At 47.5% G+C, this 24,193-nt stretch overlaps 1 protein-coding gene across 3 annotated transcripts in view; it reads left to right on the forward strand.

The window, feature by feature from the left end:
* Positions 1 to 1,069: 1,069 nt before the first annotated feature.
* The window catches only part of FAM78B (family with sequence similarity 78 member B), a 118,125-nt gene continuing 95,001 nt past the window's right edge, over positions 1,070 to 24,193 (forward strand). For 2 of the 3 annotated variants that reach the window (XR_004272857.1, XR_004272856.1), the window contains exon 1: positions 1,601 to 2,079. Coding sequence is in view for 1 of the 3 variants with exons in the window: in XM_032291532.1 (XP_032147423.1) it covers positions 1,817 to 2,079 (263 nt within the window). In the remaining 2 variants the exon portion in view is untranslated. Of the gene's footprint in view, positions 2,080 to 24,193 lie in introns of all 3 variants that reach the window. The other variant, XM_032291532.1, reaches the window with a different exon arrangement.

Below are 24,193 nucleotides of genomic sequence, written 5' to 3' on the forward strand. Positions count from 1 at the left end.
TAACTTGTTAACAGGTTTATTTTCTCCAGTGATCCACGTGCTCTTGTCCAACTTCGAATACCTAGTACCTAGCACTATGCTTGGCTCCTGCCAGGTCCTTTGCTGAATGAAAGGACCAGTGATTGAGGTCTGCGGCTACATGGTAAAATGAGAGAGATGAGTCATCAAAGGGAAAAACCGCTTTTTTGTTAGCTATAAAGTGAACCAAGGTGTCAGAACAGTTAAAATAAGGATGAAGGGTGCTTTTCGATCTCAATCAATTTTCAAATTACTCGTCACACCTGTCCTAGCTAAAGACTAACTCTAGCACCTCCTGCGGCCTGTTGGTCGGTATTTCACACTTGGGCAGCAGATCCAGCAAATGTTCAATGATCGGAGAATAAATACCTAGATGCTGTACGCTTTGAAAATATAAATGTAAGAAGATGCCTAGTAAAAGCATCTGCTAAATATTTTTCCTGTTTGGCACATTAGACTGCAGTAGGAGACACACGACCGTGGTCATACTGTACACAATGCCCAATGTCTGCCAAAACTCTGGCGTATGGGTGACTTAGTGTTGTAGTTCGGAGGGATTCTTCCGGTACCCCCACTACACACAATGGTGGAAAGAAGAGCTTCCAGAACAAACCCAGTCAGGCAAAGAGGCAAATCCACTGCATTTAGTAACATTGCTGGAGCCCGCACCTCACCCTTCCTGAAGGTAGGATGCTAAGAGGGCTCAAGCCTAAATCTAATCCAACAAGCTATATTCTGAATAACGACCAATCTCTGATAAAGCTTTTCCCCTAACCCTTCTGCTGCCCCACTCATTCCACAGCCCCTACTGGGCTACCGAGTTCCACTCTGGACAGCGCCGCGCCCTGCTCGGCCCCACCCACCCGGTGGCGCTTGGGCCCACCCCCCTCCCCCACCCCCACCCCGGGGCGCCACCTACCAGGGCCCCGCCCCGCCCGAGCCCCACGTGCCGGCCCCACCCCGGCGCTAGCGGCCCTTTAAATACCCCCACCCTTACACATTACCCCCCCCCCCACCCGGACGGCAGCCGGAGAGGGACAAAACTCATGGCGTACAGCCAGTTTCCTCCGCGGAGAACGTCCTGTGCCGCCCCAGCCGGTGGGGCTCTCCACCCCGGGCCGCAGCCTCGTGGCGCCCCCCGAGCCGGGGCGGCCGGACCGAGGAGTGTCGGCGCGGTCCAGCTACGGGGCGGGGCCGGCGGGAGCTCCGGTCGCCGCCGCCGCTGCTGCCTCCGCCTGCCGCTCGGGCCGCCCGCTCGCCCGCCGCTGGGTGCGCTGCACGCGGGGGGCAGCCGCGGTGCAGAGGTTCATGCAGCGGCGGCGGCGCCGGCGGCTGCTCCTGCTGCCGCCGCGGAGGCAGACAAACCGGGCGCTGCCGCCGCCGCCCTCCCCCGGCTCCATGCCGCCGCCGCTGCCGCCTCCTCCTCTCCGGCGAGGGGCGGGGGGCTCCGGCCCGGGGTGGGCACCACTCCTCGCAGCGCCGCTCCCCTCCCTGCCCTCCGCCCCGGCGCTGGAGCCGGCGAGGGCACCAGCCGCCTCCTAGGAGTGCACCCTCCGCCCGCCCTGCCGGTGCGAGGGGCGGGCGTGGGCGGGCGTCGGGGCAGCGGGGACCCCACGCGGCTGCAAGAGGAGGGGGCTTCCCCAAGGATGCCCGGCGGCGGCTCCCCGCTCCTAGGTGCGAGCTGAGCCTGACCGGGAGCTAGCGGCGCGTAGCCATGCCGGCGTGACGGGCGCCCCCGGCTGCCCGCGCGGGCCCCCGCGCTGCCCCACGCCGCGCTGTGCCGGCGCCGGGCCGCAGGATGGGCTGTATCCAAAGCATCACCTGCAAGGCGCGGATCCGGCGCGAGAACATCGTGGTGTACGATGTGTGCGCCACCATCGACCAGTGCCCTACGCGCATCGAGGAGACCTCGCCCATCGTCCTGCGCTACAAGACCCCCTACTTCAAAGCCTCCGCCCGCGTGGTCATGCCCCCCATCCCCCGCCACGAGACCTGGGTGGTAGGCTGGATTCAGGCGTGCAACCAGATGGAGTTCTTCAACACCTACAGCGACCTGGGCATGTAAGCGACCCGCTGCGCGGCACGGGAGCGGAGTCCGCGCCCCCGGCTTTGCTCGCCACCTTGACCCCCCTCCCCAGCTCCTTCCTACTGCTGTCCCCATCCTCTTTCTAAACCTTCCTCCCGCCTCCTCTCCCACCTCCCTCCTCCCTACGCTTTTGTTTCAGTGACAGGGCGGGTGTAGGGAGGCTCCTCGCGAAGGCATTTTCTCGTGGTTTGCTTCTGACTCCTCAGAATCTACGCGAGGAGAGCGGTGCGGGCCGGGAAGAACGCGACAAGGGGGGTTCGAGAGGCGGAGGTGGGGATGTCTGGCGAGTGCCCGGCGAGTTTCAGGGCGCCGTCTGTGCTTTGTGCAGCTCCCCGGGAAGAGTTTGGGGGAAACCATATAGGAGCGGAGTGGGGTGCCGGGGGCGCAAAGGCTGTGCGGCGCGTCCTTTGGAGAAACGCGAGCGGGCTTGGAAGAGCAGGTCCCGGGCGTCCGAGCTGGAGTTGGTAGTTCTGCCTTGCCCTCTCGACTGCTGAATTCAACCCTTGTCCCCCAGGCCAGGGAGCCCGGAAGCGTTTCCGTCTGGAACAGCAAGTCCGGCAGAGTTGCCTCTCTGTCTCCGCGCCCCCTGGACCGGTTCTGGTGGGGAGCTGGGAGGCACCAGCTGCGTCCCGGCCAAGCAGGGCGGATGGCCTTGTGCGAGCAGCCTCCGGCTGGCGCGGCGCGGAATGTTTCTTATGCTAAGGGAAAGGATGGTTCCCCTCTCTGTCTAGGGTCCTTACTTTTCAAAACTTTCCTAATTGCGACGCTGGAAGGGATTCCCCCGGCGCCCACCGCCGAATTCTGTCGGCGTGCTGGGAGCTCTCCAACTTTCAGCAGCGCGGGTTGCTGCGCGCCGGTCTTGGCTGCTGTGGTGGAGACCCAGGATCGCCGCGGCTGCTTAACCGCCAGGGGCCGCAGACTGCGGGCGGTCGCGTCCGGGACTTTTGTATTTACTAAATTTTCGTAACTCCCCACCTGCCTCATTTCGGAACTAGACTCTGAGCAGGTGGTAACGACAATGGCTAAAAGGTTTAGGGCCTGTCTTCTACCTCCTGTTACAATGTAGGTCTAGAACACCTTGATTAGCCTGCAGCCTACAGGGAAACCTTTTTTCTGAAAATTCAACCTCATTTCACTTATTAATCTAAAACTCTAGAGCTCCCAAGGTTCGCCTATTTAATATGGATATGGGGTGGGGGAGTTCCCATTTTAAAAGGTCAAATCCTCTTTTTAGCAGCAGTTTGCAGGCTTTTTACTGCACTCTGAGAGCATGTAAGTTAACACTAGTCACAGGCGCTAAAAGAAATTTTGACAGGTCGTTTTGTTTTTTCCTCCCAAAGATTTTGCACTTTTCTCTTTGAGCACAAAAGCTTAATGCTAGAGAAAACTCGATTTCTAGTGAAGAAATGTGGCGCCCAGTTTCCAGTATGCCTCCACACATTGTATTCTTCTTTCTGGAAGATAGCTAGATGTGAGAAATGGGGGATATGTTATTTTGGGTGAATCATGACATTTAAAAACAGACACGCCCTCAAAAGAATGATTGTATGTGAACACATGTGTCTCTTAAAACTTCTTTTTGAAGTAAATCCATTATTTCCAGCCAAGTCAAAGAAAGCCACAGGCAGGGCATGAGCCCTCCCTCTCATTTCCTTGGCCTCAAGGCCTCACTGATGGCAGTGGATAATCTTGCTGGAGGACAGTAACTGCTCTCCCCAACAGTCTGGGGCCCCTGGTAGAGGAGGCCAGGAATGACTGTGCAGAAGCAGCCTCACTTTTCCCAAGACTGGGCAGCAGAGCTCTCTGTTGCCTCAAATCTCTTACAAATCAGTAAATCAAAAGCAAACATATAAAAACAATTCTTTCCGTAAAACTTATTTTACCTTAGGAGAAGTCAAGTTGAGATACAAACAGACATGGTAGTTGAACTTCATGGAATCTATAGGGAAGTTATGTCCTCACTGGAATTAACTTTAATGGATGTGAATCGGTGAGAGGACTCCTGACCCTTCCCCACTGAATCCTTGCATTTGGGATTTGGAAAAGTGGTTTTGTTTTTAAACTGTGGCTTTTGGTGTTTTAAGATTCTTGGTTTTCATGTAGATGTAGGAGAGCAAAAATAGACCCCAAAGAAATCATAAAGCGTATTATTACAGATTTGTGTCTGCAGTCTACCTGTCTCTTCATGGTTGAAATAATTGCTGTGTGTTTAAAGCCACTTTGGAGCCCAGATTTGAATGAACCAATTTCCACAAGATGTTTATTCCCTGAAAACTTTGCCAGTGTAAACTTTTTGAAGGGAACTCATATTGCATGAAAGCTGCTGCAGTGTATTAGTTGTTATGTCTACTTAGCCAATATCTGAATTGTAAAAAACACCACGGAGTTAATTTTTACCCCTGTGCAGTGTTCTGTCATGTAAACCATGATGTGGTGAAAGGGTTTGGGTTAGAAAACACCTTTTCAATATTTTGAAAAGGACTGTGCTGGAGGAAATCCACAGCCTAAAATGGCGAGAAACTTCTGTCTGCAGGATTGAAAGAAAGCCTGAGGTTTTGTGGCTTAAATTTTAAACTTTTCCAGGAAGGAGTAGGCTTTTAAAAGCACATTAGAAATAGTTGATGGCCATGATGGCCAGAGCTGAATTTGAACTTGAACTCATTGCCGTGGCACTTCCTCAAATGACTCTATAGAAACCAAGGGGGTAAATAGTTGTGCACCTATTTATTTCTCATTTGGTCCTGGTGAATCTTGCTCGTGCAGCCTTGAACAGACTGCTGCAAGTCTTCATGCCTGGGGGAGGAAGGGCTCCTGACTTTCTCAATCATCCTGTCAATAAGCAAACATTTACCAAGTGCTTCTGCTGTACAGGCAGCACTAAAGAAAACAAAGGAATATGCACACAGTCTCACTGCTCCTCGTTATAGGATGACACATGCAGAGAAAAGCAGTGCTCTTTGGCAGTGTGGAAGAAATGCCTAAGAGAGAGCAGGGGCAGGCAGGGTGTTCTAGAGGTGAGTGGACCCAAGGTGGACTCTGAGGTATGGGAAATAGGTAGGCAAGGACGGGGGACTAATTCCAAAGGGGAAAACCAGCAAAAATATGGAGGTAGGAAAATAGAAGGTGTTTTAAGGGGGCATAAGTTGGTTGGAGTGTTCAAGAAGGAGGACAGTAGGAGATGAGGTTTGAAAGGTAGGTTGGGACCTGTTGAGTGGGACCAGAATAACACAGTCTGGAAAAGGAAAAGAGTAAAGTCAGATTTCTTGACCAGACAGAGGATGTCAGGAAGCCCTTCATACCTTCTTTATACCTCTTGAGTATGCAGAAGTTTTCCAACAGAGGTGGAAGACAGTTGATGATGGAACAGTTTCAAATGTTGGAGTACGACACTGAGGAGGTGTCCTGAATAAGATTTGAACAAGGAATGGGGCTCTTGGGCCAGGGATGGATGAGGTGAAGCTAAGGTCAGGGAAAGCCGATAATAGCTAAAGGCCCTTCTCATTCTCTTTGAGTCTTCTGGGGCTGTAGGGAAACTCTCCATGGTCAGCCTAGGGCTGATAGTATGGAAACCATCTCAGCTGCCAATACGGAAAAGTTTGGCCTGTATGAAACTTTAGGAAGTCATAGCTTACTCTTTTCCTTCAAGAGACAGCTCCTGCCTGTCCCTCTATTCCTCCTTCAGAGCCAAGGTTATTGAGGATTTAACTGTACCTACTACCCACCTCTGTTGCCTGTTCAGTTTAGTCCAAGTTGATTTCCTTTATTCTTTTTTTATTTATTTTTTATTGCATTTCAGGTTTTGGGGTACATGTGAAGAACATGCAAGATTTTTGCATAGGTACACACATGGCAGTGTGATTTGCTGCCTTCCTCCCCTTTACCTATATCTGGCATTTCTCCCCATGCTCTCTCTCCTCAGCTCCCCACCCCCCACTGCCCCTCCCCTATTTCCCCCCAACAGACCCCCTCCCTGTGTCCATGTGTTCTCATTGTTCAACACCCGCCTACGAGTGATAACATGCGGTGTTTGATTTTCTGCTCTTGTGTCAGTTTGCAAGCTGATTTCTATCGGTTCTGAAACTACTCTTGCTAAGTTCGTCTGTGACTTCTATGTTACCAAATCCCTCAGACGCTTTTGAGAGACTCACCATTTCAGCTGCATTCCTTGTAGTTGACAGCTTCCTCTGTCTGGAATCACTCCCATCTTTTAGCTTCCATGCTACTTTTCCACTGTTCCTTTATTTCCATCTTATCTCAAAATAAAGTTTATCGGGACTTTTTTCTTCTGGTTCTATGCTTTCCCTGGGTAATTGCATCCATCCTAATGGTGGGAGGTAATCTCTATGATACACAGTCAACTCCAGTCAAGATGTGTGTGTGTCTTTGCACAATGAAAGACATCTCAGCCTTAGGGCATCGAAACCCAACTCTCAATCGCCACTATAGCTCCCACCCAAAATCTGCACCTTTGCCATTCCTCATCTTAGTAAATAACACCTCCATTCTTTGAGTTGCTAAAGCTAAACCACCTGTGTGTCTTCCTAGATATTTCCCCACACATCCAGCCCATCATTAAATCCTACTGGTCCCATCTCCAGAATATATCTGTAATCCAGCCACCACTCTCTCTGTCTACTGCTACCATCTTAGGACATGTCACCATCAACTGTCACCTGTTCCTGCAGAGACTTTCTTTTTTTTTTTTTTTTTTTGAGACAGAGTTTTTCTCTTGTTATCCAGGCTGGAGTGCAATGGCGCGATCTCGGCTCACCGCAACCTCCGCCTCCTGGGTTCAGGCAATTCTCCTGCCTCAGCCTCCTGAGTAGCTGGGATTACAGGCACGCACCACCATGCCCAGCTAATTTTTTGTAGCTTTAGTAGAGGTGGGGTTTCACCATGTTGACCAGGATGGTCTCGATCTCTTGACCTCGTGATCCACCCACCTCGGCCTCCCAAAGTGCTGGGATTACAGGCTTGAGCCACCGCGCCCGGCCCCTGCAGAGACTTTCTAACTGAACCTATTACCACCATTCCTGTCCCCCTCTAGTCTACTTCCCACATAGCCAGAGTGATATATTAAAAATGTAGATGTTATTACTTTCTTGCTTAAACCTCTTAATAACTTACCATTGCAATTGGAATAAAATTGGATAATCTCTTGCATGGGAGACCGAGGCGGGCAGGTCACTTGAGGCCAGGAGTTCAAGACCAGCCTGGCCAAGATGGTGAAACCCCATCTCTACTAAAAAATCCAAAAATTAGCTGGGCATGGTGGTATATACCTCTAATCCCACTCACTCAGGTGGCTGAGGCACGAGAATTGCTTGAACCTGGGAGGTGGAGGTTGCAGTGAGCCAAAATCACACCACTGCACTCCAGCCTGGGTGACAGAGCGAGACACTGTTTCAAAAGAAAAAAAGAAAATCTCATTCTATTCCCTGAATTTCTATTCTTAAGCTATGTCAGCCTTCTTCCAGTCTTTCAGAAGAACCGACTTTATCCCAACACAGAACATTTCCGCATGCCGCTCTCCATCTGAAATGTGCTTCCTTCCTGCACTGCTCTCACCAATTCCTTTTCCTCATTCAGGTGTCAGCCGCTACCTCCTCAGAGAGGCTTCCCCTGATCTCACAACTGAAATTAGGATCCTCTGTTCCTTTCCTTAAAGACGCCCTGTTCTTTCACTGGTTACCATTAGTAAGACTAATTAGTGAGAGCATAATTGTTTACTTAATTTCTGACTTGTCCACTACACTATACATTTCATGAAAGCAGATATCATATCCATCTTGTTTATGAACAGTGCATGGCACGTAGCAGATGTTCAATAAATGTTTGGTACAAAATAATGGAATGAACTATTTTTCTGACCTGAAATAGTCTGTGTCCTCTTCAACAAATCATGTCTCTTCAAAATTAGCTTTTCATGTTAAACCTAAGCCTGACCCACAAAGCTCTTGAACCCAAGACACTCCAGCAGTTACTTAGCACTAACATAGAGTTTAACTCCGCTGTGCTTTTGCGTTATTCGTCCTGTGTTACCCCACCAGATGGTCTGCTTCTCACCACAAGGCTTACTTCTGTCATTTCTTCTGTCTCCCTAAGGTGTTCTGTACACCAGGAATGGTGTTCCACAAACACTGAAGCCTCGCTCTCATATCGCCTACCTGCTATAAAGTGGCATTCAGTGTGTACCCAAAGAGACCTTGTCATAGCACTGTTCTACCTGCATCGCTAACTCGTTAATCCCATGACTTGTAGAGGAGAAGGCTAAAGGCCTTGGCTGGTATAGTCATCTCCCCCAGGCTAGAGTTCACCTTCTTGTTACCAGTTACATCCTGCTGCATGCCCAGTTTGGCTTTAGGTGTGGCCCTTACTGGTGACCGTAGAGATAGTCACACAATTGGGCATTTTGCTCTTGAGGACCAGATCGGCCTGTCTGTCCAGGGAGCCTGATGAGTCTCCAGGCCACTTGACCAATACCCATCCCCCACCCCATTTCCATTACGTTTCAGTCAGGAGGTTTGTGGTCTGGAAATAACCAGAACTGCTTCTCAGCAGAAACACTGAGGATGCCAATCTAGAGCATCAGATGGGAAAGTAGGATCCAATTTCTTTATTAAAGTCCTGAGTGCCCTTGAAGGGGAGATGGCCTAACCCCTTTGCCTCTAATCTCCTCCATCTCTGCAAAAGAGGAGCGGCAGAGGATTAACTGGTCTTATCAGGGAAGCATTAAGCTCACTGGAGATAAAGCACAACTCTGGAGTTGGAGGAGGGGTGGGAGAAATAGGGGAGGAAATAAATGATTAGGGAAAGATGTAGAGAGAAACAAACGGGGAGTTAACAAAATGTGGCTTGCGTAGCCTGGGATACTAATCTGCATTGCAGGGCACTGGATGGATTGGAAAATGCAGGGATAGGGGATGGACTGTGAGGGCATCAGACTGCAGGGTATCAGTGGCCTTCCACAGGCAACAGGGGCAGATGCTATTTTAGGGGCTAGGTCTGCAGAGGCATCATGTTCCAGGTTAAGGATGCAAGTGAAAGGGAAATGCAAAATCTGGTGTGGGGTGTACGATCCCAAATATCCCCCCTTTCCCTCTCTCTCATACTGCATCCTGATCTCATCTGACCTCCCTAGTTCTTGGGAACTAGGTACTATTATCATGCTGATCTTGCTGATGAGGAAACTGAGTCTCATGCAGTCAGGCAACTTGACTGAGGCCATACATCAAGTAAGTGGCTGAGCTAAGACTGCAAGCCATGTCTTCTGACCCTGTGTCCTGGCTTTCTGTATACTGCCACAGTTTGGCCCGTGAGCGGACAGGTCAGCCCTGCATTCGTATCAGCACTAGAAAAGTTAGTAGTTATGGCGGCTGTTCTTGTCATTCATGCACCTAGCTCTCTTCCTCAAAGCTTCTTGTGAAGGAGCCTAGGGTTGCCCAGAGGCTCCAAGTAGTTGATAGCATGGCTTTCTTCTTACCCAGCTTCCTTCCCTGGACCGCTTTGCTCTACCGAAAAGAAAAGTTGTTGCAGGTAATAGGGGCTACGGCTTCTGTGTGTTAACACCAAACAGGCCAAAAGAAGTTGCTGTCATTTATAAGTTGGTTATTATGGACTCCTTTGAGAAGAGACATAATAAGAAATTAGCAGTAGCAGAGCATCCTGGTGAACCTCACAAAGAGGCAGGGTCCTCCTGGTGCTCAGGGTCCCTGGAAGGGATTGGTGCCTGCCTGCACACCAACAGCAGAGCTGCCCATAGAGTGGGATCTTCCCCCACAGAGGCAGAGTCATGAGGCAAGTTGCCTCTTATTTTCACCAATCCAAATCAGTGTGGTATTTAAGGATGGTTCTAGAGTTGCTGCTTTTTTGGGTTTTAATAAAGAGGGTGTGAGTGTGCCTGTGCTAGGAGACTTGTCCAGATCAAGGAACATCTGGTGAGTCTGGGAGATGCTGTTTGGGAAGGAAAAGGAAGAGAAGGCAAGTAACACACATGAAAGGTCTGTGTGCCTGGCACTCTGTGGGGTGCTTTCCTCACTATGGCCTGCTTGAATTCTTACCCAGTGAGAGAAGTTATCCTATTGTGAGAGCCAGGGATTCTCAGTAACTAGCTCAAGGCCTCATGGCCAGCCAGGAGTCGTGCCAGGAGTCAAGCCCATGTCCTCTCACTACTCTGTTTCTTTTGTTGTTTCCTTTGTTCTTTCTTTCTTAATATATATTTTATTGCATTATAGGTTCTGGGGTACATGTGAAGAACATGCAGGATTGTTGCATATGTATATACATGGCAGTGTGGTTTGCTACCTCCATCCTCATCACCTATATCTGGCATTTCTCCTGACCTTATTCCTCTCCAACTCCCTACCCCCCACTGTCCCTCTCCTAGTCCTCACCCTGACAGATCTCAGTGTGTGATGCTCCCCTTCCTGTACCCATGTGTTCTCATTGTTCAACACCCGCCTATAAGTAAGAACATGCAGTGTTTGCTTTTCTGTTCTTGTGTCAGTTTGCTGAGAATGATGGTTTCCAGGTTCGTCCATGTCCCTACAAAGGACCCAAACTCATTGTTTTTGATGGCTGCATAGTATTCCATGGTGTATATGTGCCACATTTTACCTGTCCAGTCTATCATCGATGGGCATTTGGGTTGGTTCCAAGTCTTAACTATTGTAAACAGTGCTGCAGTGAACATACATGTGCATGTGTTCTTATAATAGATTGATTTATAATCCTTTAGATAGATACCCAGTAATGCTATTGCTGGGTCAAATGGAATTTCTATTTCTAGGTCATTGAGGAATCGCCACACTGTCTTCCACAATGGTTGAACTAATTTACACTCCCACCCACATCCTCTCCAGCATCTATTATGTCCAGATTTTTTAATAATTGCCATTCTAACTGGCATGAGATGGTATTTCAATGTAGTTTTGATTTGCATTTCTCTAATGACCAGTGATGATGAGCATTTTTTCATGTGTTTGTTGGTCTCATGTATGTCTTCTTTTGAAAAATTGTCTGTTCATATCCTTTGCCCACTTTTGAATGGGTTTGTTTTTTTCTTGTAAATCTGTTTTAGTTCTTTGTAGATTTTGGATATAAGTCCTTTGTCAGATGCAAAAATTTTTTCCCATTCTGTTGGTTGACAGTTCACTCTAATGATTGTTTCTTTTGCTGTACAGAAGTTCTGGAGTTTAATTAGATCCCATTTGTCTATTTTGGCTTTTGTTGCCAGTGCTTTTGGTGTTTTAGTCATAAAGTCCTTGCCTATGCCTATGTCCTGAATGGTTTTGCATAGGTTTTCTTCTAGGGTTTTAATGGTGTTAGGCCTTATGTTTAAGTCTTTAATCCATCTGGAGTTAATTTTAGAGTAAGGTGTCAGGAAGGGGTCCAGTATCTGGTTTCTGCACATGGCTAGCCAGTTTTCCCAACACCATTTATTAAACAGGGAATCCTTTCCCCATAGCTTGTTTTTTATCAGGTTTGTCAAAGATTAGATGGTTGCAGATGTGTGGCATTGCTTCCGAGGCCTCTGTTCTATTCCATTGGTCTATATCTCTGTTTTGGTGCCAGTACCATGCTGTTTTGATTACTGTAGCCTTGTAGTATAGTTTGAAGTCAAGTAGCATGATGCCTCCAGCTTTGTTCTTTTTGCTTAGAATTGACTTGGCTATGTGGGCCCTCTTTTGGTTCCATATGGAGTTTAAGGTGTTTTTTTCCATTTCTGTGAAGAAGGTCATTGGTAGCTTGATGGGGATAGCGTTGAATCTATAAATTACTTTGGGCAGTATGGCCATTTTCTCGATATTGATTCTTCCTAACCATGAGCATGGAATGTTTCTCCATCTGTTTGTGTCCTTTCTTACTTCGTTGAGCACTCCTTTGTAGTTCCCCTTGAAGAGGTCCTTTACATCCTTTGTTGTATTCCTAGGTATTTTATTCTCTTTGTAGCAATTATGAAGGCAGTTTGTTCTTGATTTGGCTCTCTTTAAGTCTGTTATTGGTGTATAGGATTGCTTGTGATTTCTGCACATTGATTTTGTATCCCGAGACTTTGCTGAAGTTGCTTATCAGTTTAAGAGATTTGGGGCTAAGATGATCGGGGCTTCTAAATATACAATCATGTCATCTGCAAATAGAGACAATTTGACTTCCTCCTTTCCTAATTGAATACCCTTTATTTCTTTTTCTTGCCTGATTTCTCTGGCTAGAACTTCCAATACTATATTGAATAGGAGTGGTGAGGGAGGGCATCCCTATCTAGTGCCAGATTTCAAAGGGAATGCTTCCAGTTTTTGCCCATTCAGTATAATATTGGCTGTTGGTTTGTCATAAATAGCTTTTATTATTTTGAGATACATTCTGTCGATACCTAGTTTATTGAGAGTTTTTAGCATAAAGGGCTGTTGAATTTTGTCAAAGGCCTTCTCTGCATCTATTGAGATGATTATGTGGTTTTTGTCTTTGGTTCTGTTTATGTGGTGAATTACATTTCTAGACTTGTGTATGTTGAACCAGCCTTGCATCCCCAGGATGAAGCCTACTTGATTGTGATGGATAAGTTTTTTTTTTTTTTCTTCTTTTTTTTTTTAACTTTTTTTTTTTTTTTTAAGAGACAGGGTTTCACCATGTTGGTCAGGCTGGTCTTGAACTCCTGACCTCAGGTGATCCACCCGCCTCGGCCTCCCAAAGTGCTGGGATTACAGGCGTGAGCCACCGTGCCCGGCCTGGATAAGCTTTTTGATGTGCTGTTGCAAACGGTTTGCCAGTATTTTATTGAAGAATTTTGCATCTATGTTCATCATGGATAGCAGCCTGAAGTTTCCTTCTCTTGTTGAGTCTCTGCTGGGTTTTGGTATCAGGATGATGTTGGTCTCATGAAATGATTTGGGAAGGATTCCCTCTTTTTGGATTGTTTGGAATAGTTTCAGAAGGAGTGGTACTAGCTCCTCTTTGTGTGTCTGGTAGAATTTGGCTGTGAACCCATCTGAACCTGGGCTTTTTTTGGTTAGTAGGCTATGAATTGCTGCCTTAACTTCAGCCCTTGTTACTGGTCTATTCAGGGTTTCAACTTCTTCCTGGTTTAGGCTTGGGAGGTTTCAAGTGTCCAAGAATTTATCCATTTCTTCCAGGTTTACTGATTTATATGCATAGAGTTGTTCACAGTAATCTCTGATGGTGGTTTGCATTTCTGTGGAATCTGTGGTGATATCCTCTTTATTGTTTTGTACTGTATTTATTTGATTATTCTTTCTTTTCTTTTTTATTAATCTGGCTAGCAGTCTATTTTGTTGATCTTTTGGAAAGACCAGCTCCTGGATTTATTGATTTTTTGAATGGTTTTTTGTGTCTCTATCTCCTTCAGTTCTGCTCTGATCTTAGTTATTTCTTGTCTTCTGCTAGCTTTTGAGTTTTTTTTATCTTGCTCCTCTAGGTCTTTCAATTTTGTTGATAGGGCGTCGATTTTAGATCTTTTCTTGCTTCTCATGTGGGTACTTATTGCTATATATTTTCCTCTAGAGGCTGCTTTAAATGTGTCCCAGAGATTCTGGTACGTTGTATCTTCGTTCTCATGGGTTTCAAAGAACATCTTTATTTCTGCCTTCCTTTCATTGTTTATCCAGTCAACACTTGAGAGCCAGTTGTTCAGTTTCCATGAAGCTGTGCAGTTCTGAGTTAGCTTCTGAGTTCTAACTTGATTGCACTGTGGTCCGAGAGACTGTTTGTTATGATTTCCGTTTTTTGCATTTGCTGAGGAGTGATTTACTTTCAATTATGTGGTCAATTTTAGAGTAGGTGTCATGTGGTGCTGAGAAGAATGTATATTCTGTGGATTTGGGGTGGAGAGTTCTGTAAATGTCTATTAGGTTTACTTGGTCCAGGTCTGAGTTCAGGTCCTGGATATCCTTGTTAATTTTCTGTCTCGTTGATCTAATATTGACAATGGAGTGTTAAAGTCTCCCACTATTGTGTGGGAGTCTATGTCCCTTTGTAGGTCATTAAGAACTTGCTTTTTGTATCTGGGTGCTCTTGTATTGGACGCGTATATATTTAGGATCGTTAGCTCTCCTTGTTGCATTGATCCTTTTATGTAATGCCCTTCTTTGTCTCTTTTGATCTCTGTTGGTATAAAGTCTATTTTATCAGAGATGAGAATTGCAACTCCTGCTTTTTTTTTTTTTTTTTTTTTTGTTCTCCATTTGCTTGGTAGATCTTCCTCCATCCCTTTATTTTGAGCCTATGTGTAGCCTTGCATGTGAGATGGATTCCCTGGATACAGCACACTGATGGGTTTTGACTTTTTATCCAGTTCGCCAGTGTGTGTCTTTTGATTGGGGCATTTAGCCCATTTACATTTAAGGTTAATATTGTTATGTGTGAATTTGATCCTGCCATTTTGATGCTAGCTGGTTCTTTTGCCCATTAGTTGATGCAGTTTCTTCCTTGCATCGATGCTCTTTACCATTTGGTATGTTTTTGGAGTGGCTGGTACTGGTTGTTCCTTGCTATGTTTAGTGCTTCTTTCAGGAGCTCTTGTAAAGCAGGCTTGTTGGTGATGAAATCTCTGAGCAATTGCTTGGTCGTAAAGGATTTTATTTCTCCTTCACTTATGAAGCTTAGTTTGGCTGGATATGAAATTCTAAGTTGAAAGTTCTTTTCTTTAAGGATGTTGAATATTGGCCCCCACTCTCTTCTGGCTTGTAGGGTTTCTGCTGAGAGATCCGCTGTGAGTCTGATGGGCTTCCCTTTGTGGGTAACCCGACCTTTCTCTCTGGCTGTCCTTAGCATTTTTTCCTTCATTTCAACCTGTTGAATCTGACAATTATGTGCCTTGGGGTTGCTCTTCGTGAGGAATATCTTTGTGGTGTTCTCTGTATTTCCTGGAATTGAATGTTGGCCTGCCTTGCTAGGTTGGGGAAGCTCTCCTGGATAATATCCTGAAGAATGTTTTCCAGCTTGGATTCATTTTCTCCATCACATTCAGGTACACCTATCAAATGTAGATTAAGTCTTTTCACATAATCCAATATTTCTTGCAGGCTTTGTTCATTTCTTTTTACTTTTTTTCCCTCTAATCTTGCCTTCTTGTTTTATTTCATTGATTTGATCTTCAGTCTCTGATATCCTTTCTTCTGCTTGGTCGATTTGGCTATTGAAACTTGTGTATGCTTCGTGAAGTTCTTGTGTTGTGTTTCTCAGCTCCATCAATTCATTTGTATTCCTCTCTAAGCTGTTCTTGTTAGCATTTTGTCACACCTTTTTTCAGGGTTCTTAGTTTCTTTGCATTGGGTTAGAACATGATTTTTTAGCTCAGAGAAGTTCATTCTTACCCACCTTCTGAAGCCTGTTTCTGTCAATTCATCAGACTCATTATCCAGCCTTGTTCCCTTGCTGGTGAGGAGTTGTGATCCCTTGGAGGAGGAGACGCATTCTGGTTTTGGGTATTTTCATCATTTTTGTGCTGGTTTCTTCCCATCTTTGTGGATTTATCTACCTGTGGTCTTTATATTTGGTGACTTTTGGATGCGGTCTCTGAGTGGACATCCTTTTTTTGATAATGAAGTTATTTCTTTCTGTTATTTGGTTTTCCTTCTAACAGTCAGGCTCCCCTGCTGTAGGACTGCTGGAGTCTGCTCCAGACCCTGCTTGCCTGGGGATCACCTGCAGCAGCTGCAGAACAGTAAGGGTTGCCGCCAGTTTCTTCTTCTGCTATCTTTGTCCCAGAAGAATACCTGCCAGATGTCAGCCTTAGCTCTGCTTTATGAGGTGTCTCTTTGATTCTATGGAGGTCGGGGAGCTGCTTGAGGAGACATTCTGTCCCTTGTAGGAGCTCAAGTGCTGAGCTGTGAGGTCTGTTGTTCTGTTCAGAGCTGCAGGGCAGGTACATTTAAGTCTGCTGCAGCGGAACTCATAACCACCTTTTTTTCCCAGGTGCCCTGTCCCAGGAAGGTGGGGCTTTATTTATAAGTTCCTGTCATCCTGCCGCCTTTTTTTCAGAGATGCCTTGCCCAGCGAGGAGGTAGCCTAGTCACAGTCTGCCAGCAGAGGCGTTGCTGAGCTGCCGTGGGCTCTGCCCAGCTGCTGTGTGAACTTCCTTGCAGTTTTGTTTATAGGAGTATAGTTAGAACTGCCTCAGTAATGGCAGACTGCCTCGGTAATGGCGGACTGTCTCAGTAGTGGCGGACGCCCTTCCGCCAACAGAGCTGGACTGTCCCAGGTCCAGCTGTGCTTGCTGTGACACTCTCAGTCCAGAGCGTTTCAAATTGCTCGTCTTTGGGGGGGTAGGACCAGCTGAGCCAGATCACCTGGCTTCCTGTTTCAGCCCCCTCTTTTTCATTTGAACGGGCGACTCTGTCTCCCAAGCATTCCAGTCACCAGTTGAAACGGCGCCCAGATTTGTGTGAGTTTTTGTGTGGAGACCCACTGGTGCTGGCTGAAACAGCTGTGCTGGAGGCTTGTGGTGCTTTTCTGCCTGGGTATCTCCTGGTCTGTGGGCAGTAAAAATTTGTTTGGAAATGCGTTGATCACTCACCCTCTGCATTTTTGCTGGGAACTGCAATCCAGAGCTGTTCCTATTCAGCCATCTTGGCTCCTCCCTCTCTCCCTCCCATCCTTCCTTCCCTTCCTTTCTCTTTCTCTCTCTCTCTCCTTTTCTTTTCTTTGTATAAGGTCTTCCTCTGTTACCTAGGCTGAAGTACAGTGATACAACCACAGCTCATTGCAGCCTAGATTCCCTGCGCCCAAGTGATTCCCCCCCCCACCCCCCGTCAGCCTCCTGAGTAGTTGGGACCACAGGCATGTACTGCCACATCTGACTAATATTCTATTTCTAATAGACAATGGCTTTATCTCTCAGGAAGGGGGTTCTCCAAACTTGCTTTGCAAAATAGTAATAATGAATCTAGCTTTATTGGTTTTCTCTGATTTCTCTATTTCCTCGCTCCTTTGGAAACAGAGTAAGTTGCTCTGTTTCCAACAGAGCATACATGGAAACGAGATCATGTATGTGAACCTCTTTTGCAGTCCCCCTGAGAATGGTATTGGTGGTTAGCTGTAAGAGCCATGTCTTTGTGAGGGGCCGGAGCAAATACAGCAGGGAATATGCTCCTTTCATGCTGAGGAGCTCATTGCCTGGGAGCAGGGATTTGACATCTTCAGCTCTCAGGGCTTGCAAGCTGGTTGGTCTGGGCTGCAACTTTTAACCTTGTGCCTACACCTTTAGGCCCTAATGGGCTGCCCTGGGCCCCAGCAGAAAGTCACCCAGACCGCCCAGGTACCGAACATGGAGCTCTATTCATCCCTCAAACTCTCCAGGCAGTTCCTGTTCGGGTGGATGATTAGGAAGAGAAAGAGAATGAGGATTCCCTTCTGGTGGTGGAAGGGACCCCTGGCTCTGTCATCAGCTCATTGGACATACCTCTGGCTCCCAGGAATTCCTGCACTATTCCTTTTCTCCAGGCCTCCTTGGCCTACCATCTTAGCCATGTGGACCCTGCTCCCTCATTAGGTTCTGGGATACATGCCAGTTGGAAAAATTCACAGTGGAACATTTAGCTGCTGGTTCCTCGGCACATGGGTTCCAGTCAGAAGACCTGGGTCCCAGTGCCAGCAGCACGACCTTTGGCAGGTCCCTTAGCAATTCAGCGTGTAGTTTGCCTGTACATAAGTGGACAGTAATAAGATCTCCCCTATCCTAATGCCATAGGGATTAGGAATCAACACTTGTGATTTTTATTATTACGAAGCCTGCTTGTTATTATTGCTAGAGAGTGACTCTGGATCAGCCTTAAGGATCAGGGAAGTTATGGCTGTGGCCTTTCCTGCAACTTCCCTGGACAGAGAAGTGTTCACTCTGGAGAGGGGTCTCTGGCATGTCAGCCACCCCCCTCCTACAAACCCACTCAGAGATAAAGGGGAGGAGAACAGCTTGCTCTGTACCTCTGGAGCCAGGGCTGTTTTCTGTTCAAATTCAGAGGAGGGCATTGGAGCCCTCCCCCACCCCACCACCATGCCATGTCACTCAGAAGTCACCCTCCTTGTTCTCTTCTAAGCTGTAGACTCTGGGAAGCCTCCAGGATCCTGGCTGCTCCTAATCCCTAGGCATGATGTCTGCAGCTTAGCCACATCTTTGTGGGGACTTCCTGTCCCATCCCCGAGGCCTCCCTTGGTGACAGCATCACTTGGGCTGGGGGAAGGAGCTACAGTTTGTCCAAGCCAAGGACTTGAGGGTGGGACAACGCTGGAGCATGTGGGCCATACTGTTCATGCTCAGGAAGGTTGCACGGTTTCTGGCTTGGGTGGACAAGGAGACCAACACCTGAAATCATTTGTGTGCAAAGCTATTTTTAAGGTACTTTATTCTTTGCAAGTTCCTTTCATGATTTTTGTCTCATTTATAAGGAGACCTCTCATAATTAACCTCACAATAATCTTGAAACATTTAAGGCAACAGTTATTCCTATTTCAGATAAGCAAGCTGAGGCCTAAGGAGATTAAACTGTGTGCCCAAGGTCATCCTGGCAAGCACTGGTAGACTCAGGCCTTCCACTTCCTCTCCCAGTGCCCTCCATACCGAGTCCATGCTCAGCCAACCAAGGTTGGGAGAGGTGATCCTCAGAGCCATGTGCATTGGGCACCTCTGGCCCAGCCAGCATGTGGACACTTTCAGGGGCATCATTTATGAGGTCTGAAAACAAGAGAGGGAAAACAGGACCACCTGAATGTCTTCAATAAGCGCAAAGAGAAATTTTCAGGCTGTCAGATTAAAACAAAATAAATAAGGCCGTTTTGTTATGAAAACCAAATAAATGATGGCACGTCAACAGGGTCTCTGTGCGAGGCCTGCCTTGCAAAGCCTCTGGCTGACTCCCGCTCCTGGGGCCTGACCTTTCACAACTGGCTCGTGGGCCTGTGTCAGGCAGAGGCTGTCAGAGGCCTGGCTAATGGGAAGCGGTAAATCAGCATCGGCAGTCAGCACTCTGCAGCATCCTGAAGGAGCCGGCGGAGGCTCCTGGGGCATGCTTGGTGGCAGGTACAGGCTTTGCCAAGTCCAACAGCTGCCAGAAACAGGCAAATTACATGTTGCTTTGCCCTCAGCATGAGGGATCAGGCTGGGATATGTAGGGGGAGAGAAGCATGAAGGGAATCAGACATGCCCATTCTCTGAGAGGTAAGGATCTTGCCTTCCGTTCCCTTTCCCGAGACCACTCATGCTGAGCCTCCGTTCCAAAATGGCAGTCCCCATATCTGAGCTGGGCAAATCAATTCAAGAACAGATTTTTTGTTATGACTTAATGATTTGAGAATCTGTTTCAAGCCTCCATGAACCATCCTCACATTCTTTAGGAAGATTGAGTGATTTCTGCCGCAAAACTAACCCCCAAACTCCTGTTGAAGTTATTTTCTTGGCCTTCAGGACCAAGCAGCCTGTCTTTTGCTAAGAAACCTGCACACACTGTGTGATGGGCAGCTATGTGCTCACCGTCTGTCTCCCCATGAAACTGTGAGCAACTTACTGAACTTGATGATAACAACAACTATTTGTTGAACACTTAACTAGTGCCAGATGCTTCAGATGCACTGTCTGTGAAGTAAGTAGCACCATTATTTTCCTCATATTAGAGATGAAACGGAGGCCTACAGGGGTTGGATGACATGTCCAGCATTACTCCGCTGAGCAGTGCCAGAGCCAGATTTAGAAAGCAGGTCACACTAATTCCTGGAACTCCTTGTGATATTGTACCACCTCGTAAGGGTTGAACAAACAAATACGCAAATGAATGAATGAATGATCAGGACTTGTTGAGAATATTGCTTGAGTGTTTGCTTTTGTCCTTGCTGAGGAGACCTGGTAAACAAGGGCTTTAAATCCAATTGGAAATGGCTAGCCACCTCACCTCACAGCTGCCTGGTTCACTCAACTGCTCAGGATCTGACAGTAATGAAACCAGGATCTTGGGATCAGACCCAGGGGACCATCCCAGCACCAGAGTCTTACTTTGTCCTTTGAGCTACCTCACAGGTGACTGCCACTAGCTCCCAGTCACAGCAGGGTCTTGATTAAAGAGCAGAGAAATGGCTAGAAGAATGCAAGTGGTAGATCATCCCTAACTCACAGAGTGTTCGGATGGTGCAGGAAATCATCTAGCTCATTTGCTTCTTTTACAGATGGGAATGCCAAAGCCCAGAAAAGGGCAGTGCCACAACTAGTGAGGGACAGAACCAGGACTCAGACCCAGGTCCATGGGCCTGGATCACTGGCTCACTCTGTGGGTCAAGGCTGGAGGCACCCAGCAAACCTAGTCTTCAAAGCAGCAGTCAGCAGTCACCACCCCATTTTCTCATCACTGCCCACCACTCTGTTGTTTGCTGAGGATCCAGATCTTCAGGCAGAGATGGCCACCTGCCCAGGAAAGGAAGGTGGCACAGGGTGCAGGAAGAACCCATCTCTTGGCAGCACAGAGAACTCAAATCAGCCCAAGGGATGTCTACACAGTTGCCAGGAGCAGAGAGTCCAGCCTATTCCCAGCGACTATATGCAGTGATTAGCAAGCAAGAAAGAAAAGGGTCTCCCCAGAGACACCCATCACAGATGGCAGGAGATGGGAGGGCTTGGCAGCCCAATGAAAAGGGAAGGTATGGAGACATTGAGATTGAGCTGGGATTCCCAACAATGCAGAATCCCTTTCTTCCACCCCTCAATATCCATTCTCACCCCAGCCCTGGTTCTTATGGCATGCATGGCCCTCCTGGCCCCCTACCCACACGCAGACATCTTCATAGTCCCTGGCAGTTCTAGAAGAAATAAGATCCAAGTAGTGTCAAAGATGACAGATTGTGAGGGGGCCGGGGGCCCTCCCCTGACAGCAGGGCTCAGCTGGGAGGCCTCTGTGAAGCAGAACAGATGGGGGAAGTCTGAGAGGTATATCCTAGCAGCCTGGAGACCCTGTCTCTGTTGTGGCTTTTAGTTGGTTTCAGTCGGTTCTTTTGTCGTTGTTTCGTTTTATTGAGGCATTTCAGCATAGGGGCATAAACAAATTGTGCTGTGTCTCCTTACCCTAAAGGAGGTGGAACTGGGGAAGAATGGGAGGGAACAGGTCCAGGCAACACCCCATTTTGCTTTGCCCTCGTTGGGATCTAAGGCAGGTGTAGAGGGAGGACTACAGAGGGGGATGAGTGTGTACCTCCGAGCAGCCTGCCACTACTGCCTGTCTGGCTTACTCTAAAGCCGTAGTCTCAGTACCACTCCACACTGCCTGTCATGAGGAATCTGGGAATCCAGGGTGATGTCATGTGGTCCACCTCCCCCGTACACAGTCCTGTTGCAGCCTGGCCCTCCTCCTCCAAGCTTGCACTGGGACCTGGCTCCTGCCCTCCCTGGAGGCCTTCACAGAGGAGGAGGTATCCTCATGTTTCCTGGGCTACGTGGACCCCTCACTGTTGTCCTGCCTGTCTGGCATGGCCTGTTCAAGTCCTATTAACTCACAGGGCTCCTGCCTGTCATATCAGTTGGCCCTGCTGCCTGATTCTCAGTATTTGTTGCCAGGTTCCAGCCTGCCTTTGTCAAGAAGAACTACTTGTTAATATCTCTGACCATCTCAAGTTCTGTCGGCCTGGATTCTGACCCTCTGCTTTTCTTGGGACAGTCACTTTTAAGCTGCAGGGCTTTAGCCAGATGCTCATCCCCAGATCCCGGGATCCCCCAACTTCTCATTGGCTCCCTGACTTGTGCTCCCCTTCTCCCTCTGAAGTTAGAGAGACAAATATGGGAGGAACCACAGCTGGAGGAGCAAAGCTGTCCTCCACCCTTGGAGAAGAATCATTCACCCTTCTCCTGGGAGCTCATGAGTCACTCTGTCTTCCACATTGCCTCCAGGCCTGGCTGGGCTTCTACTCTGATCTCACGAGTGGGTTTCCAAAACCATGGATGATCTTTATAAAGAAAATTACTTGTGATCTAAAGGGGCAACTCAGCTAGAGTTCTGGATGTCTTGTGAGGAAACTGGGAACGGTTTAAGACCAGAGTACCGGGAACTTCCTCTGGGCGTGTAGCGTTTGGAATCCAGGGTGAGAGCATAGGTTAAATGGGGATTGATTGAACAAATGTCAAGGGTCAGTTCATCCACGGCAAGTCTGCAACAGAGAGGGAGTATGAAGGAAGCTTAAGAACATGACTTACTGCTCTTGTCTGCTTGGCAACCACCTCAAATGTCTGGATATCAAGAGCAGATCCTAAAATAGGGAAAAGAGAACAATTAATGGGGTACAGGCCAGGGCCAAGGGAAGCTATGGTGGGCCTAGTTCCCTCGTGACAAGACCAGACAAATTCTGTCCTGACAGAATGGAACTGAAAGGCCCAAGCAAGGTTAGCAGCTGCTCCCATCCCTGTCCCTGACATCTGAGAACAACCACCATGGGCTTCTCTGCTGCAAAGCTCCCTGAGGTAGCAACTCCATTTGGATGGCTGGGCAGATGGCTTTAGCTAGAAGTTTCCTGAGAGGGGAGGAGCTAGGAACGCCGAAGGGCCCTTCTGCAGCCAGGGTGGACATCCTCCTCCCTGGCTACTGCTTGGGCTGCTGGGATTCTCAGATGTCTTTGAGAAAATTTGTCTTTTCAGAACCTGTATCCAACAGAGACTCTGGGTAATCTGGGCACCTGTGGGGTTGCTTAATCATGGTGGAAAAGTCTTTCAGAGATGGGACTGTTGTATAATTTAGGCTGAGAGTTGAGCCCAGGGGAAAGTTGACTGCTGGTGTGGATTTAGTGCCAATGGTCTCCTTCCTTCTACCAGGTCCTCAAAGTTGAATGGAAGGGGAGAGGTAGCATTTGTCTACACGATAAAGTTTTTGCGGAAACCCTATCTGTTGACCTTTTACCTTGGGATCTGTAGATGGTTACTTTTTCGTGAAGCAGCTAATTCTCTTTAGCAAAATGGGTGAACAGTTGAGTAGACCTGGCAGATACAGTTGGGTACAGCCCCTACTGGGGAGTGTTTGTGAACACCTGGAGGCTGAGATGGTTTCTTGTCCACTTACATCAGGCTGTGGTTTCTGTGGTTGTATCAGATTGAGGGATCCTAGGCCCACAATTGGACAAACTCTCACTGCTGAACCAAGAAGAGCAGGATGCTTCTGGATCAGGACCCAGAAATATTTAGGGTTTTATTCTAAGAGGGAGAGCCTTCCTTGGATGCTGGGAGGTTTTCTTCAAGTTATACCTTCAATACCTAGTGCTTCCTGAAGTGCCTGGTCATCAGAATAAGAATCTAGAATTATACCCTAGTACTTATGAGTTTTCGCAAAAGGAAAATCTTGGAATGTTTTCATGCCACCCACAAAAGCAAAAACATTCAAATGTTCTGTGAGAAATGCCCCTGGTTAAACGGAAGGAGAGTAACCAGAAAGAAAGAAGTGGATGAGGCTGTCAGATTGTCTTCATTGGGACATTTCAATAGCACAGGCCAGTTTACAGAGTAGCATTGAACTCCAGAGCTATTATAAGTCGACATGCATTTGTTTTCAGTCTCAAGTGCTCAGCTTCTCTATGCCATCCTATATAATCCAGCACAGAACTGAGCTGAATCTCCCTGCAAGCTCCTTGGCAAAAATTAACTTCTATACCACATCAAAACCCCAGTTCTGGGTCATACCATCCAACATCTACACATTTCTGATTTATTACTATTATACTTTTTTTTTTTTTTTTTTTAAATATAGTTAGAGACAAGATCTTACTGTGCTACTCAGGCTGGTCTCAAACTCCTGGGCTCAAGTAATCCTGCCTCCGCCTTCCAAAGTGCTGGCATTACAGGCATGAGCCCCTGCACCCAGCCTGCTTCTATGTATACTTTTAAAGCATGTTTATTTCTTGTTGCCCATAAGATCATACTTGCTAGTTGTATTGTGCAAACATGCTATATTGGTAATTTTTATGTTTGATCTGTCAATTATTGAGAAGGTCTGTTGAAATTTGTGTATGCTAGTGTGGTCATAACACTTTTTGCAGTTTTTTCACATGTTGCTTTATACGTTTTGAGGCTGAGGCTGCCTACCTCTTGAGTTGTGGATTTATTTCCTCTTCATTTTTGAC

Source organism: Sapajus apella, unplaced genomic scaffold (assembly GCF_009761245.1).
Source record: "Sapajus apella isolate SASKATOON/1434 unplaced genomic scaffold, GSC_monkey_1.0 scaffold25, whole genome shotgun sequence".
NCBI classification, from domain to species: Eukaryota; Metazoa; Chordata; class Mammalia; order Primates; family Cebidae; genus Sapajus; species Sapajus apella.